Source organism: Passer domesticus, chromosome 3, assembly GCF_036417665.1.
Source record: "Passer domesticus isolate bPasDom1 chromosome 3, bPasDom1.hap1, whole genome shotgun sequence".
In the NCBI taxonomy this organism is placed as follows: domain Eukaryota; kingdom Metazoa; phylum Chordata; class Aves; order Passeriformes; family Passeridae; genus Passer; species Passer domesticus.
The window spans coordinates 20,282,620-20,301,040 of NC_087476.1; the positions used below are offsets into that span (position 1 = coordinate 20,282,620).

General features: G+C 36.3%; 1 protein-coding gene across 5 annotated transcripts in view; it reads left to right on the forward strand.

The window, feature by feature from the left end:
• The window catches only part of SH3YL1 (SH3 and SYLF domain containing 1), a 47,947-nt gene that overhangs the window by 17,022 nt on the left and 12,504 nt on the right, over window positions 1-18,421 (forward strand). For 4 of the 5 annotated variants that reach the window (XM_064412060.1, XM_064412059.1, XM_064412061.1 and 1 more), the window contains exons 5-9: window positions 834-946; window positions 4,048-4,176; window positions 4,906-5,068; window positions 5,719-5,791; window positions 6,504-6,560. In XM_064412060.1, coding sequence (XP_064268130.1) covers window positions 834-946; window positions 4,048-4,176; window positions 4,906-5,068; window positions 5,719-5,791; window positions 6,504-6,560 — 535 coding nt within the window. The remainder of the gene's footprint in view (window positions 1-833; window positions 947-4,047; window positions 4,177-4,905; window positions 5,069-5,718; window positions 5,792-6,503; window positions 6,561-18,421) is intronic. The other variant, XM_064412058.1, reaches the window with a different exon arrangement.

The window sequence follows — 18,421 nt, forward strand, 5'->3', positions numbered from 1 at the left end:
CTCCATCCCTGGATGATTCACAGACTGCTCCTGTAGCCATCTTTTGTTTGGGATGGGGTGGAGGTTACCAGGGGGCTAATAACAAAGACCTCTCTTATGCTGTGTGTGATACTTCTTGGCCAGCCTTGTTTTGCAAATAATCTGGTATTTCCTCTTGTATTCCCTGCTGTCACTGTTTGGAATTTGGGGTAAGTCAAAAGTTTTTTTCTGAACCTGGCTTTCAGTCAAGTCCATCAGATGAAAGATCAGGTGCAGTAGTCCTTGGGTATATTGCTACCTCTTCAATTATTAGGTTTAATAGGTTCTTGAAGCAACTGACTACATCTCATATTCAAGTCTTAAAAAGTTAATTAATAATTCATATACATGCACAGAGATATATAAAACTGCTGTCATGAAAATAAAGTTTTATCAATAGGACCTGTATCCTTTTTGCTTTTTATTCTTTGGACAGGAATTTTTGTTTAGTAAGTTCTGTCTTGCCTTCTTTAGTTTAGTTATTGAATGATCAAATGAATTCACATCTGAAAATGTGCCTTCATAATTGTGTAAGACATGGAAAATAAGAAAATGTCAATTAGGAATTTTGACTCAACATAGAGTTTCTCTTATAGCTTTTGTTTATCACACACTGACCATATCAGCACTTTGAAAAAAATCAATCAAATTTGATTAAAAAAGTAGTTGAAAGGATTTTTCATTCAAAATACCTTGCAGAAAAAGAATCAACTTTGTCATGAAAGCTGTTTCAAAAAAATCCTGTACAAGAAAGGAAGATCATCTCCTGTTCTTTCTTCTTAAAAAGTGTGGTACTTTTATTTGATATTTTTTAGGTCTCAGACTTAGTGATAATACTGAATCATGAAAGAGCAGTAGAAGCTTTTGCCAAAGGAGGAAATCTTACACTTGGAGGAAATCTTACTGTGGCAATTGGACCTCTGGGGAGGTGGGTAATATATTTTCCTAATAAGGCATATATGAAAGTTAATTTTTAAAAGCCACATTGATGTGGCATTTTTTTTATATGTTACAGAACAGCCTGGGCAACCTGTGTGCTGACTGGGCCATATTGTTCTTGCCAATCACTTTTTTTTTTTCTTTTTATCTTCTTTTCTGATTAAGTAATTTACTGGTAGAAGGAAAGTGTTCTGAGATTTGTTTTCCTTTTGAGACTGTTTGGCTAGGCTCAATGAAGAGCACAGGTGCTTCTGTGCATGATAGAACTATGATTTTTAGTAACATATGGGTCTGTGCTTTCTTTCACCACAGATCTGCCTAACAGTAAATGAAAACTTTACCAAATAGTTGCTTTTAAACCTTTAAGTGGTTAAGCTTGTTTATTTTAAAGGATGAGGTGAAATAATCACTGAATAATTTTACTTGGAAATGAGCTTTACAAGACTGCCACTCCAACCTCCTGCTCAAACCAAGGTCTGTTATGACTTCAGATCAGGTTGCTCAATTTTTTTTTTTTCCCAACCTTTTTCCAGTTGAAAATCCCCCATGAGGGAGACTGCTTGGTTCTCTGGGCAACCTGCTCTGCTGTTCATCTCTCCTGCCTTACATCTAGTGAAAGTATTTCTTCTTTCTATTTATGTCAATAGTATTTTATTCTTCCTCCATATGCTGCTATAAAGAGCCTGGCTTCATACTCTTGATTACCTCTCCCTAGATATTTGAAGCCTGCTGTTAGGTTTGCCCCAAGTCTTCTCCAGGATAACCAAGCCCAGCTACCTCAGACACTGCTTATGGAATATATGCCTCCTTATGGCTACTCTGTTTTTGATGATGAAGTTTTTACTGCTGGTTTTTAATCTTTTCTAACAAAATAAAAGGATGATACTTATTGCACAGAAGAGAGAGAGAGATCTGTGGATCAGGGAAGGGCAGTGACTATAATCTACCCTACACAGCCATTCAGTACACTGTCCTGCAACATCTCTGTGTCCAAGCTGGGACAGAGGTGTCAGGGTGGGAAGACAAGCAAACAGGTGAAGATCATCACATTAGAAGAGCAGTGGTAAATGGTTTATGTTGAAGTCTGAAGCCAGATTAATTCAGATCTCCTCAGGAGACTCTTCTAGGACTTCTCCTGCTTGGTATTTTTATCAGTAACCTAGAGGAGCAGTTGCAAAATATCTTCTTTAAGTTTGTGGATGACTCCAAACCAGGGTTTGCAGCCAATGCATTTCAGAGCAATGAACCTAGAGAGTGTAAAGATCCAGCATGAAACCCCATGAAATCAAACAAGAACAAGTGCAAAGTTCTGCACTCCTAGTTGGATGAGCCCCCTATCAGGCTGAGCAGCTTCCCTACAGAGAAGGTGCTGGGATCCTGGTGGGCAGTGAGGCTAAGCCAGCAGTTGATTCCTGACAGAAAAGGCAGTGAACAGTGTAGGGGGCTGCATCAACAGGACTGTAACCAGTAGATACGGGAAGTGATTGTTCCCCTTTACCTGACATTTTGTAGACTGTGCCTAAAATATTGCATTGAGTTTTACCCCTGCAGAAAGTTGTTTGTAAACCTGAGTGTGTGCAGTGAGCCACTACCTAAATGGCCAGAAAAATGCAGTATGTGAATAATGAGGCTGGGGGAGCTCAGCTTATTGAACCTGGATGAGAGAACACCTTCTGAGGCTGAATTCCTAACAGGGCATCACCAAGAAGACAGACACCAGTTCTTTACGGGGGTGCATGGCAAGAGAATGAGAGGTAGTAGTCATATATTGAAACAAAGAAGGTTCTGAGTGGATATGAGAAAAAAATATTTGACATTAGTAAAATTGTGTTGCTCAGAGTGTCTGTAGAATTCTATCCTTAGAATTCTTCAAAAACTGGCTGGACAAAGTCCAGAGCAACCTTCTTTCAATTCAATGATGTTGATCCATTTTGAGATGACTGTCGTTAAACCTAAAATATTTAGGTGATCCTGTGAAGGACAAATACTGTAATCTTCCAAATCTGTTGAGGTTCAGTAAGGCCTTACTTGAAGTGTTTGTGTTGACCATAAAGTCTAGGAGGATTTGGAAATATTGAATAGACTTTCAGTCACCAGTCCAAACATAATCAGATCATTTTAAAATGTGATTAGTGTGGCTTAATAGTTTTTAGAGGAGGTTGTTAAGATCCAGTTATTATAATTATTACAGAGATGCCTTTGCCCAAATAAGATGCAAGTGAGACCATATGCTGAAGTCAATAGTATGGATTTTATTTAACAGTAAATGTGAGTGGGGGAGAGAGAGGGAAAAAAACAGAAAAAGAAGAAGAGAAGAGAGAAAAAGTGGCAGAAAGACAGACTGAGTGGAAAATATCACCTCTCTGTGGATCCCTGTTGATCTCTTCTTCTGGTCTTCTCAGTGGTGGGGGTTCCACAAAGCTTAGATTTCAATGGATGCCTATTCAATGGATATGTTCAGGCTGGTTGGGAACACCCAGGTACCTCCCCTGGTTGGGAAGTTTGACAATGTCTCTTGCCACAGGCTCTGATATATTGCATCCCTTTGCATCACATTCAGTTCTTTGGTGCAAGGCCTCAGGAATCAGTCTGAGGGTGCTTTGGGGGTCTTTGATGGTTTATGATCCCTTCTCAGACATGACAGCTGCCTCTCTGGTCAGTGCATTGAGTCAGTTGTGACCCATCAGGCCTTCCCCGGGCGAGGGGTTGGGAGTTGTGTAAGGGAGAACAATTGCCATGATAAATGGTGCCATCCCACCTTGCAGGATTTGCCTCATCAGCCTGGAAGCAGGGCTTGCAGCCTCCCCCTCTGTCTTGTGTGAATCTCACTGCACACCCAAACTCACCTCCTCAAAGGATGTAAACCTGGCCTCAGCAAATCACCCTGAAGCCTCCTTGATTGTTTTGAGTCATAAACCATGAACAGTCTCTCAGAGACCTAATGGGGAGCATTCATATGAGGGAATGTTTTTCTGTGGTTCTGTCTGAAAAAAGGGTAAAAATAAAATGAAGGATTGAAAGAAAAAGACAATTACTGTTCATGCTAGAAAACTGTATTGAAGAATATCAACCAAAACCTTTTCCTTCTAGAAACTTAGAAGGGGATGTTGCCCTGAGAAGCTCTGCTGCTGTCTATACATACTGCAAATCTCGAGGGCTGTTCGCAGGTGTATCTCTGGAAGGAACCTGTTTAATTGAAAGGAAAGAAACAAATCGCAAGTAAGCGCTCTTAATATCTAAAAGGTTCAGTGAAAGTAGAGTGACAGAATTAACTAGGACACATTCACTTGGGCAAAAGTGGTTTTTGTGAAAAGAAACTATGTTAGTGTAGAATTTCTTGAGGGACAAGGGTTTCTTCATTTTAGACATCTTGCAATGGGTATTGAGATGATGCTAAATGTTTAGGGATTTTTTATCTGTGGCAGGTTGACCTTAGTTAGCTACTACATGCCAACCCACTTGCTTTTGCTCCCCCTCCTCAACAGAATGAGAGGAGAAAAAGTATGATGATAAACTCATAAGTTGAGATAAAGCCAGTGAGATCACTTACCAATTGCTTTTTCAGTCAAAAAAACTCCAACCTCATCAAGGGGAAATTAGTTTATTTTATTTTCAGTAAATAAGAGAATAGCATAATGAGAAATAAGAACAAATCTAGAAAGCAACACCCTTCCCCCACACACCTCCCATCTTACTGGACTCCACTTCAATCACAGCTTCCCCACCTCCTCCTCCCAAGTGGTGCAGAAAAATGGGGGCTGTGGTCAGTTTTTCAAATTTACAGTTTTGAAATAGTTCTGTCATTTCTCAGTATATGAGGAAAAATGTAGGAAAAATGCAGGCTAGGGATGGAAATAGGGAGCATTTGCACAAAGTGAATTTATCTAGAAGTTGAAATATAATAATAATAATAATCAAATACGTGCAATCTTTATTTTTTTGTAACAGGTTTTATGGGCAGGACATTCGTGCTAGTGCCATCCTGCTTGGTGACGTGCCTTTCCCTGCTCAAGCAGATGATCTTTATGAAACTCTAGCATCCTTCACTGAAGTGTATGAAAATGAAGAGCAAAAAAATAATCCAGGAAAATCTGTAAGGGAACAAAGAAGGGTTTGTTTGTGTGCTTCTTCTTCACATAGGCTTTCCCTCTTCCTAAGATGTTCTTAGTTAGTGCCAATGCTGGTGCTCATGTGTCATTTTTAACTTCTCTGTTGGATGACTGAAGGCGTAGCACATGTCAGTTACTGCATGTGGAACATTTGTTCAAGTATTTCCCTGCTAGGCTCTTGGGGGCAAGAATGTTGCTGGATTTGCTTTGCATCTTCCAGAATAACAAAGTGTATTCTTGTTTTGTAATGGCGCATTATCAAATCTGAGTTGATGATTAGGAATGTTTGATCAAGTATTTTTAGTCAAGTTGATTGCAAATTGGATACTCTTAGTTTTCCTACTTTTTGTGTCTTCTATTCAAACAATCACAATTATAATGTAATACTGGGACTGTAGAAGATATTTTCGTACAGATGTTGATGTTACTGATAGACAAGGATTACTTTCAGCTTTGTTAAACCCATGGTGATTTACTTCAGTGTCATGTGTATGTCACTGGTGTTTAGTATGCTTTTTGAGTTCTTACAAGTTCAGTGGAGAAAGAGTAATTTTAATTTTTTTTCAGTGTAACTTGACATACTTCTAGGCTCAGAAGTAACAATCTATGTCCAGATATGATGCTATATTTTTAAAAAAATTGTGTACTTTAGGTAAATGACCGACCTGCTAGACCATCAACCAGACCAGAGCCACCTAAACCCACTGTTAGACCTACACCACCAGGTGAAAAAAATTTTGATAATGGCTGATTAATTCTCTTCATAAAATTAGAGCATTAAAGCTAATTAATACTATGCAGTTACTATAGCAGCTGCCTCTATAAAAACGTATTTTAAATACTCTTCCTTGGACAAGCACTGAAAGCATTTTGATGTAGTGCCATGACCAATAAAGACTAAAGGATTTGGTTTTTTGTTTTATATTAACAAACCTTTTGTCTCTGACAGATTTGCTATAGAAATAGTGTTTTTAGAGTTACAGAATCATGTAATAATTCAAAGAAAATATTCATAGATACTGGATACATAGGAGCCTCACAGTACAATGAAACTTCTTTAGTGAAAATAACAGTCCTAGAAACTGCTGGTTAAAGTTCTAAAAACTTCTGGTTTCTAGAAATCATAGTTTCTCTTTAGGTTGTCATTATCTTTTAATTATTAGAGGTTTTACAGTAGAGCAGAAGAGGCAGAATTTTGTCTCTTTAACAATTTGTCTTAACAAAGTGCTTTCATTCAAAGTGAGACTACTGTGCAGCTCCTCTTGTTAACTTAATTCTTTGGTTAAGGATGTCAGGCAAAGTCTGTATTTCTTTCTTCTGCACTGGTTCTTAGTGAACTGCAATAATTTAATAACTATTGAACTTGTATCAGAGAACCAGTATATAACAATATATGTTAGTATGTCATATAAGTAGCTACTTTATTTTCTCTTTCAGTTAAAAAGAATACCAACAAACTTTATCCTGAACTTCCCAGTGATTATGCATCTGGGGGTAAGTACTAAGCTTACACTTATTTCATAAATACAGTGCAGAATCTGAGAAGTCCTAAAAGTACTTTGAAAGATCTGCAAAAATATCAGCCATTGATATTTTTCTTTATCGTCCATATGTTAGAAAGAGATTCAGGTCTTGTAGGATCTCCTGAAAATATTTCATAAACATTAATCTTATTTCCTAGCTTTACATTGTAACAAAGATGTTCTTTTTCTGAGCAGCACAAGTTCTTTTGTTTATTCTGTGAGCTTGAGAAATGCACATGAAGTAGTAAAATTATGTTGCCACCTAATTGAAATGAAAAAGGAAGCTGATATAACAAGCTTCTGTCCAAGTCCTTATGCAATGTACTATAATTCCTGTTTTAATTTTAAAAGTGCTTCCACAGATGATATCTGATTATGCTGGCATAAACACCAATTTACATGGCTTCTTTAGGTTTTTGTACTGAAATAACTCTGTGTTACACTAAAGATATTACTATTGATTCTCTTATGTTTAAAGCACTTTCAGCTCTTAACAGGAGAATCTTACTACGCAGTATTTGCATTCCATATTACATATAAATAGATCCCAATGAAAAGTCTATTTCAGGCAAAGTGTAATTAGAGCTTTTCACTAAAAATTAAGATAAAATATGTGTTTTTGTCTTTACATTCTTTTTCATATCTTCTCTTCATACATGTTCTTTATATGTGTGTCTGTTGAAGGGGCCAACATAGGAGTATCTTAAGCTGAGCTGTCAATGTCACTTCTGCAGATTATAGACTTCCCGAGAATCAAGATTTATTATTGTGTTGTAGGACTTGTACAAGGAAAACAAGGATGGCTCTAGTGGTCTGTACTCAATAGCTGTCATCCAAGAGAGAAGAACTGGTCTTCTGACCATTAAAACTAAACTTTCCCAGTCTCACCAAATCCCTGACCAACTGAGAACAGGTTTCTAAAGCTTGCACCCATTTGCTATATTGAAGGGACTGTTCTTCTATTCGGGTACAAGTGACAAGGTAAAAATATTCCAGAGCCATCTGTTGAATGGCTTTCAAGATTCTTTGAAATCAAGATACAGACTCAGTCCGCAGTTTCTCGAAATATACAAGTTGTTCTTTAGAAATGCAGGGGCTGGGGGCAGTAGGATCTTGTTTTTGTGATGGCATGGTATATTTGGCTTTCTGATGCAGATTATATTCCCATAGCTAACAGTTCAAATGCTTTCTGAATCCATACAAATACTGTGTTTCTAAAGGCTAAAGCTTTTTTCCTTCTCACAGGGGGCAATTAAGGTTGAAGTCAAGAGTCACAGTTCCCTTTCACAAAGTGTGTATTAATGCTGGGGGATGAAACAGAAAGAGCAATAAGGCCACATCTCCTGTCAGTGATCTGTTTCTGCCTATTTATAGTCCAAATTTTTTCAACAGAGCTGCCTAGCAGCTATAGCACATACATGTCAATCTTTATTGCAGGAGTAGTTGCTGCAGCAGATGTTCTTCTACAGTGATCTGTAAAAGACATATTCAAAAATCTTTGTATCATTCTAGTTTAAAAAATACATATAGATAAGCAATAGAAGAGTGAATGAATCTTATCATTCTATGTGTTTTGTATAATGGCTGGGGTGGAGGTAGGTTTTGATGGTGAGCAACAAGCTTAACTGGGTTGCAAGTAATAAGAACTTGCCTTTGGTGGGGGAAGGGGCAACTTGGCATTGTGTTACCAGCATTTGGTTTTGCAGCAGTTATACAAGTAGTAGAAAGGTTGAAATATTAACTCTTCTCATTAGATGAAAGAGTTAGACTTGGATGAAACATTTTTAATTATTTGCTGTGTACTTGAATTATATAGATAAGTAATGTAATATAACCTTTTTCAAATGCAAGAAGAATGATAAATGAAAAACATTATTTTCTAAACTGATAACATGATACTTGAACTAAGATGCAAGGAGCTTGTTTTCATGTAACTGAATAATGCTTAAGGTAATGCATTTAGTTGTAAAATGAGCTTCAGTAGTGTTTTAAATGTTTCCAGAAACTTAGGAATACCACACATTTTATATAGATGCAGTTAAAAATTGCACAGACCTTTTACAATTCTGGGAAATAAAACCCCAAAACAAACCACAACCAAAAACCACAACAAACTAGCAGCTGCTACAGTAATTGTGATTCAGTGAAGTATGAATTTTCTACACTGGTAGACATTTTTCTGAAGACTCACTAAACAAAGAAATTTGATTTGCTTATGAGCATGAAAGTTCGTGCCTTCTCCTTTACTAGAATTAGGCCTTTGCATTTCATTTTTCTACCTGTCCCCTCTTTGTTGTAAAATCTACTAAAAGGACTTACTGGCCCTTCCAAGATTTATTACCACAACTTAGCTTTTCTTTTTCTGGATGGATGATTCTTTGGACTTCTTTACCACATCTGTAATACAAACAACCCATGATTCTTTAGTGACTACATGGACATTGTAGACTCAGGAGTTTATTTCATTAGGACAATTTGTTTTAGATACATTAGGTTCATAGTTTGTCACACTGGAACATCTAATCCTAGATATTAAATTTTCATTAGTGTTATGATTTGTAGTTTTTTTTGCTCAGGGTTTTGCCAGCAAGTAACCAAAAATGTGGCTAAATGATTACTTCCTGCCTGCCCTCCTAACAGTGCTGAATGGTATACAATTCTGAAAATGTTACAGTGATGTGGTTTCCCAGCTGAAGAGTAGCAGCAGGAGTAGTGATCTGCTAGTAAAAGTTGGTGAGAACTGAATCAATAACAAGCAGTTTGTTCAAATCAGAAGTCAGCTATTCACTTTTTCTTCAGCTCAGCTTATCAGAAAAGGACTGTTTCACATGTTTGGAAAAGAATCACTTGGAATTGCCAAGGTGCTGAAACAATCAGGAAACAGACTTAAGACAGGAGTGGGGATGAAAATGGAAGAAATTTCTCCCTTCCAAGCAGTGTGCTTTCACTGTTATCAAATCTCACCATGAGCTTAAATTCTTACAATACTGTAAGACAAAAAACTCATACTGAACACAAAAGCAGTTCTTTTGATAAAAATGTAAGTATTTTATGATAATAAAATTTGGACAAAGTAATGATGCTGTCTGCGTTTTTTAAGGGGTCATGTGAGTTGCCTAAGAAACCCATAGGGTTTGTGGCTGTAAAGCCTGAATATTTAAGCATTCTTTTTTTAGTTTGCTTTCAGAAGCACTGTCTTTCTTACCTTCCAGAATTACTAAACAAAATATTTTAGAATTTTATCTTGAGGAAAATATTTGCCCTCTTCTTTGGATTTTTGAATGCAGTGAATTTTCTGCAGCCATTGAACTTTTTAACTATTGTGCGTAAAATCAACACACCCCAACGTGATTACATTAAATCTAAAAAAAACCCCAAAATATGAGTTTTGACTAGGTTTTTCTCAGCAGAAACCTTTCACTTTGAAAATAAAGAAAAATATTAACAGATTGTTATTGTCCCAATAGACATATATTTATATTCTTGCATACTGATAGAAGTGCTATATCAAACTAACTGATGAGGATATGGAGGCAGATGAGAAAATTGTCACTGTTTTTAAGAAGCTAAAAAAAACCCTTCTTCCTTCAATGATGATTTGAGTGATTTGTCAACTTCATTATTAAAAATTCATGCCTTCCTACATGAATTTGTCTGCAGCTTTTAGACAGTATTTGTTGTGGCTTTCTTCACTATATTAAAGAGCTCTTTGGTACGCAGAGGACCTTTTTTGTGTTTCCCTCTTGTTCTCTTTGAGACACTTGTGCTGTAGTCAAATAATTTTTGGTCTTCTTTCATCTTTCTTTTGATTGCCAAACAGATTGATAAGCTCTTTGTCAAAAGTAATTTTCTCTTTCCTCTCAAATTTTAAGTAATAGTACAAATACCAAATTCTAAGCTGTGAGCTCACTGAGATCAGTAAGATTTGGGCTCTTAAAAGCTCTAATGAATTTGCACTAATTTCCATTCTTTACATTTTCTAATATTTAATTATTTATTTAAACCTTCTTGAGTGTTCCTTATCTATGCTTAAAACAACTGAGGCAATATCAACCCTTTTTGATTAGGTGGTACCATGAGGTGGTAAGTTCAGTTTGTGTTAACTAAAGGCAGCAGAGCTGCTGCTTTTCATGGTTACAGTTCTCCAGGAATCAGGCCTGGCCCACTTCTGTGTAATTTCAGAGATGATCTCAGTGTTTCTGTAGGTAATCTATGAATGCCAGATGGTTCAGTAGATCTGTGAAAATCTGCTTCCCAAGAGAATTCCAAGACAGATTTTCATGCCTCCTGAAGTGTATTTTGTCAAGGAAAATGGAGGGTCTGTATGTGAATTTGCCTTTGTTAGTACAGTATGGATTTCTTTGTGGCCAGTTGCAAATGCTTTAACAAAGCCAACATAATTATATGGACTAAGAATTCATAGACCTCTTCTGAGGAAAAAAACTTTTTTTTTTTTTTTTTACATGTGATTTCACCTCCTGTCCTCCTGTTTCACTTATTTTACTTGCATACCTGCTCTGCAGTTCAGTTTACATCTGACTTATGTTGTTATATTGAAAGCTACTACTTTCTAGGATAATATTGATCAAACTTAGAAAAGAGAATAAAAGCTGGAGCATGGATGCCATTCTAGCAGTCTCTGCATTAATTAGTACCTCTACTTATGTGTGGTGCTGAGCTTTCTTAACACAGTATAATGAAAAAATGGAATTTTTAGTTCGAAGTGCTGAAAGAGAGCATCACTCTATGTTCTTGCAACTTTAAAATAGGCTTGCTTTGGTAAATATGTATTGAAGCAATCACTTTATTTTTTTATATATATATTTCCTAACCTGGGTTTAACAAAACCAGTACTATTTTGGAACAACTCAGATTTAACTGGAAATCTAACATGCAACTATTTATATTCACTGTGCAATTCCATGTTTGGATATGCCCACTGACAAAAAAATCTGACAGCTGTGCTACAAGAGAAATATAAGTATGCCCAAATCTCCTCTTGATGAGTGACTTTTGACTTGGGCATTTTTATTGTAATTAAGACTAAGCACCACAGCAAGAAAGTAAAAATATTTAATGAGTTTTCAAACAAACAAAATCAGATATGTGATCTCAGACTAACTTTTTCTCAGTGTAATTCCTGAATTTTTGCTTTTCCTTTGTTGTTAAAAAGCATATATGTCAAGTCTGCCTTTCTAGGATCTTGTCAATATTTTTTTATGTGTTTCTTCCTGTCTGTTCTGGATCAACATGATGGATTAAAATGGTTTCATCGTTCTGAAGTTTCCTTTGCCAACTTGAACTGTAGTAAAATTGAATCAAAAGCATTTAACTTTTAGTTAAGTAAGATTATAAAATTTTTTTTTGTATCTGATATCTGCATGGACCTGGAATGGAGAAGGAGTCCAGAACCTCTTGTTTTTAAGGATGGAGGAAGACTCTGTGGTTCACAGTGAGGGGAAAAATGCATTAGCAAAATGCATTTTTTGAACTGGAAATTAAATCATCTATAAAAACACAATAAAATCAGATGTGTACATACTCTTTTAGGTGTTGTGGATATATGCTGTGTATCTGAAACTGGAAAAAAAAAATCCACTTTTTATTCTTCAGTTTATGAATTACTCCTTTTCCAAGAAAGGAAGAGATTTGCTGAAGGATCATGTAGAACTATAGTAAGGAAGAACCCTCATTAAGCTGTGCAGTAATCTGTTCCTTCAATACTATAATTTGATGAGAAACTCTTAGCAGATTATCAACTATAAAATCAATAAGCTCAGTGTGACAAATAGGTATTTGTTTTAGAAAAAAATTACAAAGTGAGACATATAATGTTTCTGCCATGATCCTTCATAACATTGTTTACTAATTTGGTAAACTAAAGTATGGGTGTTTTTGTTTTGTTTTAAGAGTTTTAGCTGAGCTTGGTCTATTTTTGTATTTTTCATGTCAAGACTTGTGACATGTTTATATTTAGTTACTAGAAAAATAAAACATCCATCTGGTGGTCCCTCACAGTATTAATTTTCTTGCTATTATGAGCTCTTTCTTAATACTAAGGAAACCCAGGAAATCCCAGGAAATTATTTTTGAGACTATTTTTATCCCTGATTCACTTTTACTAGGATTTTACTATTACTGTCATGAATGTGATAAGTCAGATAATCAAGCTGCTTATGGCTTATATTGTGGCAAGCTGAGAGAAAAATATGCAGCATGCAGGCCTTCACTGGTCATACTGAAACAAATAACTTGATGCATATAATCAGATAACTCAAAATACAACAAGGCACAGAGAGATTGAGGTCAGACATGCTAGAATGAAATTGGGGTCTTTGATATATGTGTGCATGCGTGGGCAGGGAGCTGTTGTGCTAAGCATGAACCAGCCACTCTGGCATGGGTAACAATATTTTTTTCTTGGCATTTTTAATGGCTTCGAATAAAAATTGGGAAATTAGAGCTAAAGCACAGAAAAATTCCATGCAATCTACATGTATTTTTTAAGTATAAAGCACCACTAGGGTGATAATTCTGATACACAGAATTAAAAAAATATATTGTTCACAGGAGCATATAAATGTTAAATAGTATAGATTGAAGTCTTTTCTGAAGCCATTGTAACAGATACAGATGAATGCTTTAGCATCTGGAATATATGCTTTATATGTTGTTTCAAAGCTGTGTACTGCTTTAGATAGTATTTTCTTCTGTGTTGTTCAAGCAGTAGGACAAAAGCAAGCTTAAATTGCTTTCCTGTCTATTATCCAGAAAAGCCCTTGGGAGTATGGGAGCTTCTGCTTCATTTATAGTACTTGAAGTCAAACAGAAATTTTTACTAGCTCAAAGAACTGATAGATATACAGGATTTCTCTCCAGAGTGCTGTGAGATGCCCTGTGCTTGACTGACTTAAGACAAAAGCTAACACTGTTGCAAGAAATGCAAGTCTTTGGGCGATGCTTTACAGATCCACCCTTATAGAAGGGACAAGAACATCTACTTTATACTAAATGCTAAGGGAAGGTTTTATTTTCTCTGGGAAATTATGGAGCACCCACTTCAAATGTATTTTCCCATGAGCAGTAAAATTAGATGCCACAGTTCCCCAGAATGTGATATATTCTCTGTCATGGAGTGACCTGGAGCCCTGCATCTACCTTGGCTGTACTGGTTCAGTGTTACATCATGCAGATCAGCCAGCTGAATATTGCTGATTGAACCAGAAAGGTCATTCACCTTTTCTGGAAACGCTGTCAGTCCCTGAATAAGATATAAGAGGCCATGGAAAAAAGAAAAAAAAAATAAACCAGACACTAATATAAGCTACGACAAATAACTGTTCTAGAAATGGTGTAAAAATGCTTTTCTCATCTACAAAAAGACAAGGTTTCTGGAAACATCTTACCTTTTCATGGAGAGATCTGGCAGGGTTTGCATTGAAACTTCTCTGGTTATATTTCATTTGGTTTGTCTTTCTCATTAACAATTTTTTTGCCATATTAGGTAACCTTCAAATACTCTTTTTCCAGTTGTTTTTCTTGAAAAAGCTCAGCTAGAAGTGACCTCTACTCTCGTGGAAAGGAAGTGTTAATTTTTTCATACACAGTGAGACTTGCACCCCTCTTCCCCCTTTTTCTCTTAGTGGTGCATACTTGTGTTTTTAGCAGCTCCTTTGCTATGTAGCAAGGAAGGTGTCAAAAGAAGATTAAAAATAGGAAAATAGAAAATTCCTCTGTAAGGAAAAATATAATGGAAAAACTTTATCTGGTCCACAATTTCAAGTATTGATCTCTGCCATAAGGTTTAGACTGTGTCTTCTCTACTCCTGACATTTCTGCCTTTTGTCAGCAACTACAGAAGGACGAGACAGAATCTTATGTTGAGACAGCAAAGTTTGGAGATACTGTTGAGGGAAAAATCTGCCTTCACATATGTTGTACAAATTGGACAAATTTGAGCCAGTGGTTGAATCCTATTGCAAGCCTGAATTTCCTCATGCTTGAACCAAGGGATGTGATTACTGTTAGTTTTTTTTTCTTTTTGAAGAGCATCTATACAGCTAATATTTCACTTAACTTAAAAACATATGTATGAAGAGTACTGTTAATACCACTCTTAAATTTCAACTGATAATTGTGGTACTGTTTGCTTTTTCATTTCAAGAAATTTTTCATAACTGACTAGGCTGATGTAATGAGTATTCTGCAAAATTTGATTGTGCTTAGCTGGGAAGTGTAATATCAGCACACCATGGGTGATAATGGCTGTCGAAGATGCTTCATCCATGTGATGATGGATGTTGCAGGCTGCAAAGTTTGCACTGATCAGATTAGACTCTAGTTTATGGTTCTGTGCCATTTCTAGCTGTTGCTGTAGCTGTTCTGTAATGAATGGGGCAATCTACCTTTTTCCTGCCAGTTTAAACTGTAGTTTATAGGATTGTGGTTTACAGGATTGTTCCATGGGATACTGTAAGTGGAAGTACAATTGCTTGAGTCACCATTTGGCACAGGAAGGGAGCATTGATTGAATACCTTTTGAAATTATAAGTTGATGAAGCCTGTGGTGTAGGTAGAATTAATCATATCTGTACTGCTGCTGAAGGATCATAAAAACAATGAGAATTAGTAAGAAGTAAAGAAGAAATCCTAGCATCAATTTCATCAGCCCCTAGGTCCCTTAGTGCAGCTAAAGTTAACAAGAGTTTTCTATATATTGCAGGTGTTCATATAAATGTTATCATGAAAGTGCTAAACTTTGTATTAAAACAGGAGATACTCATTTCCCTTTACAGAAAGCAGTTTCTGAATCTTTCACAATGACTTGAAACTCCTTCTCGTTTTCATCTATATATTTTTCTTATCAAGATTAATTATTCTTTTCTCATGCTTTCTAGTTCTCTAGTAAAATTACTTTTCTGTCTGATTCCTTTGCATAGTAGTAGTAACATCTTTCATTTGTTTTAGTCTGTAAAGCCCATTTTCATTTTGCCTTGAAAACAGGCTTTTTGTTCTTGGTCCATTTTCTCAACCAGTTTTAAACATTGATGATAAGGATTGTGAACAGACCTTCAAATGAGGCCTTGTACGGTATTATTATATAGTATGTTTCCATATGAGATACTCTGTCTCATATAATTTTTTTATTTTAACCATTTTTTTAGCCAGTGCAGAGAAGTATTTCTCCATGCAAAGAAAAAAAATTCAGTCAGTATTTCACAAAGCATTACCCTAAGAAATTGGCAGAAACTGTATAGAATTGTTGCATTTACTACTTTTTAGGTTTTTTCCAGAGGCTGTAAATTGTTCCCCAGACCTTTGTAAAAGCTAAGACTTCTATCAAGTGAACCAGGTTATGTGCCACTAATACCCTTGGCAGAAATTTTGAAGCTGACTGTACAGAGATTTGAGAATAAAAATGCAGAGACTGTATTGAGATGCTAACTCGGTATGTGTAGAGGAAACATGGAGAAGCTTGTCAACATAAAAGAGTCCCAGGTCATTGCTAAATCATCAGTTTGATCTGAATAAAACAGAGCTCAGTTCTTGTCACTGTACTTTGATTTTCAGAATATGAAGACTATGCTTAAGATTGCATCTCAGCTTTTGCAGTATGATTTCAGCACAGGCATTATTTGCATTAATGTTGTGTTGAGCACAATAAAGCCCTTGACATTGATATGGTTTATTTGACCTTTTCACTTTGAATGAAAATCTAATTGTTTTTTGAAATGTCAGAAAAATCCAAAAAGTAATCAGCGAAAGTCCTGCTATGAAATTGGCTCTTGCAAGCAGGAGGTAGGGTTTTTTTATATCCTAAATATCAAATACATCCACAGATGCTTAACAAAAAAGGCACTTCTTTAATGCAAAAGCTGAGTGTGCTGAAACAAAGATAGAAAGCATTCCATCAGCAGATGAAGATGATGAGCCAGCATGTTCCCCAGTAGGCCAGAAACTCAAAACCAGCGAAATACGTTTCAGACTGAATGAGCTAAATTTGCACAGTGACTTAAACTTTAAATATAGTCAGGTCTGTTTCAATCACCAGTGTTGTTTGCTAGACATGACACTGTTCAGTAACAACTGAAGTTGGTAATATGGAATCTGCTTTGAAATGATCCATATTTCTAGGTTATATAGAGGAGGTCAAAAATACATAAGCCTTCTCCTGGGTTTTGTGAGTCTCTTCGAAAAGTGTGTGTATAATATCTTCATTCTGTGCATACAGATTTGCAGCTGATGATGAGCTTTTTATCTGTTGAGGCTTTGCTGAAAAATTGAGGGTCTTGTACCTTATATTGAACTTCTGTTGCTAACTTTGCCTTGAATAGGTTTTTTCAGCCATCATTTCTTTGTTAATGGAGAATGTAGTTATTAAATTATTCTGAAAATCAACTGGAGGGCTTTGTAACACTGGAAACCTGGACAAAGTACCCAGTTAATGTAATACATAACATCAAGTACTACAACTAAATCACAAAATAGGGTTTGCTGAGGCAGTTCTCATGGAAGTTCAAGAGGGCTTAACATCTGGTTTTTCTTTCCTTTCAAGAACTTGGGTGTACATTTATTACTGAAACATATTAAAGAGAGTAGTTCCTGGAATGATACAGGCCTTCCGTGATATTGTCAACGTACTTTGAATACATTTTCTAGGTTACTGGAAATAGGAAAACATTGTATACCTCTTTAGAAAGGGTGGAAAGGAAGGCCCCAACTACACACATGTCAAGCTTCACCTCTGCGCCTGGGGAAGTTATGGAACAGATCCTCCTACAAGCTCTACTAAAGTACAGGGAGTCATGGGGGTGATTTGAGACAGCCAGCACGGCTTCACCAGAGGCAAGTCCTGCCTGACCAACACAGTCAACTTCCATGATGGAGTGGACAAGGGAAGCGCTACAGATGCCATTTATCTGGATTACAGGTCCCTTCCAAGCCAAGCCATTCTTTGATTTTGAAATTGCCTTAAATCTATAGCTGCTGTACCAAAACAGCCTTCAGGTGTTCTAGGTACAGGAAAATTTTTTGTCCATAAGTGAATGTAGAATAGAGTAATGCAACCTATGCCTTCTCCCCCTCCTCAGACCAGTTTGTTTAACTGAGCACAAGTAGGCATTTGTGGGGCATTTAAAGAGTAGTTTTACCCCAGTGACAGTGAAGGTCACTTAATGCAAAAAGTCCACCCTCATTTTCTTAGTCATGAAGAACTGATTATTTGCAGGCTTTAATATTGAATTTAAATACTTGAGTGTCTTAAGACACTTTTATTCAGAAAGTAGAGAAAGACAGGTGATTTTGTTTACTTGCCCAAAACAAGCCAGAATTATTGGCAAAGAAACAGCTAAGCAAGATATTATTTGTTCTGAGAGTAATTTGCTGAATATCATGTCTCCTGACTTTTGATCAGATGAGCATTATTGGAGATTATTTGGATCAATGGTGGCATATGACATACTTCAAGTATCTGTACAGAATATATCTGATTATAACAGATTAGTACCTGTAGATGTAAAATGTCAAATCTACTGTGCATATTTAGGCCTTCCCAAACATCTGTTCAGTGAGATCTGAGGTTGTTGTTTTGTGTATGCAGAGGGTTTTTTAAGGTGAGTCTACATTTAAAAAAACAAAATTTAAAAGGCTATTAAGGAAATTAGTAGTTTAATGTGAATAGGACATTTGAGATTTCACTTTTAAGGCTGGGTTGAACAAACACTTGATTTATTATTTGTCCGGAAACAACTAAAATTAAATTTGTCAGTAAGTATACATCTGTTCTGCTCTGGAAGCTGAAACCCTTTTTTCTTAAGCTAAAAGCTGAAAGGT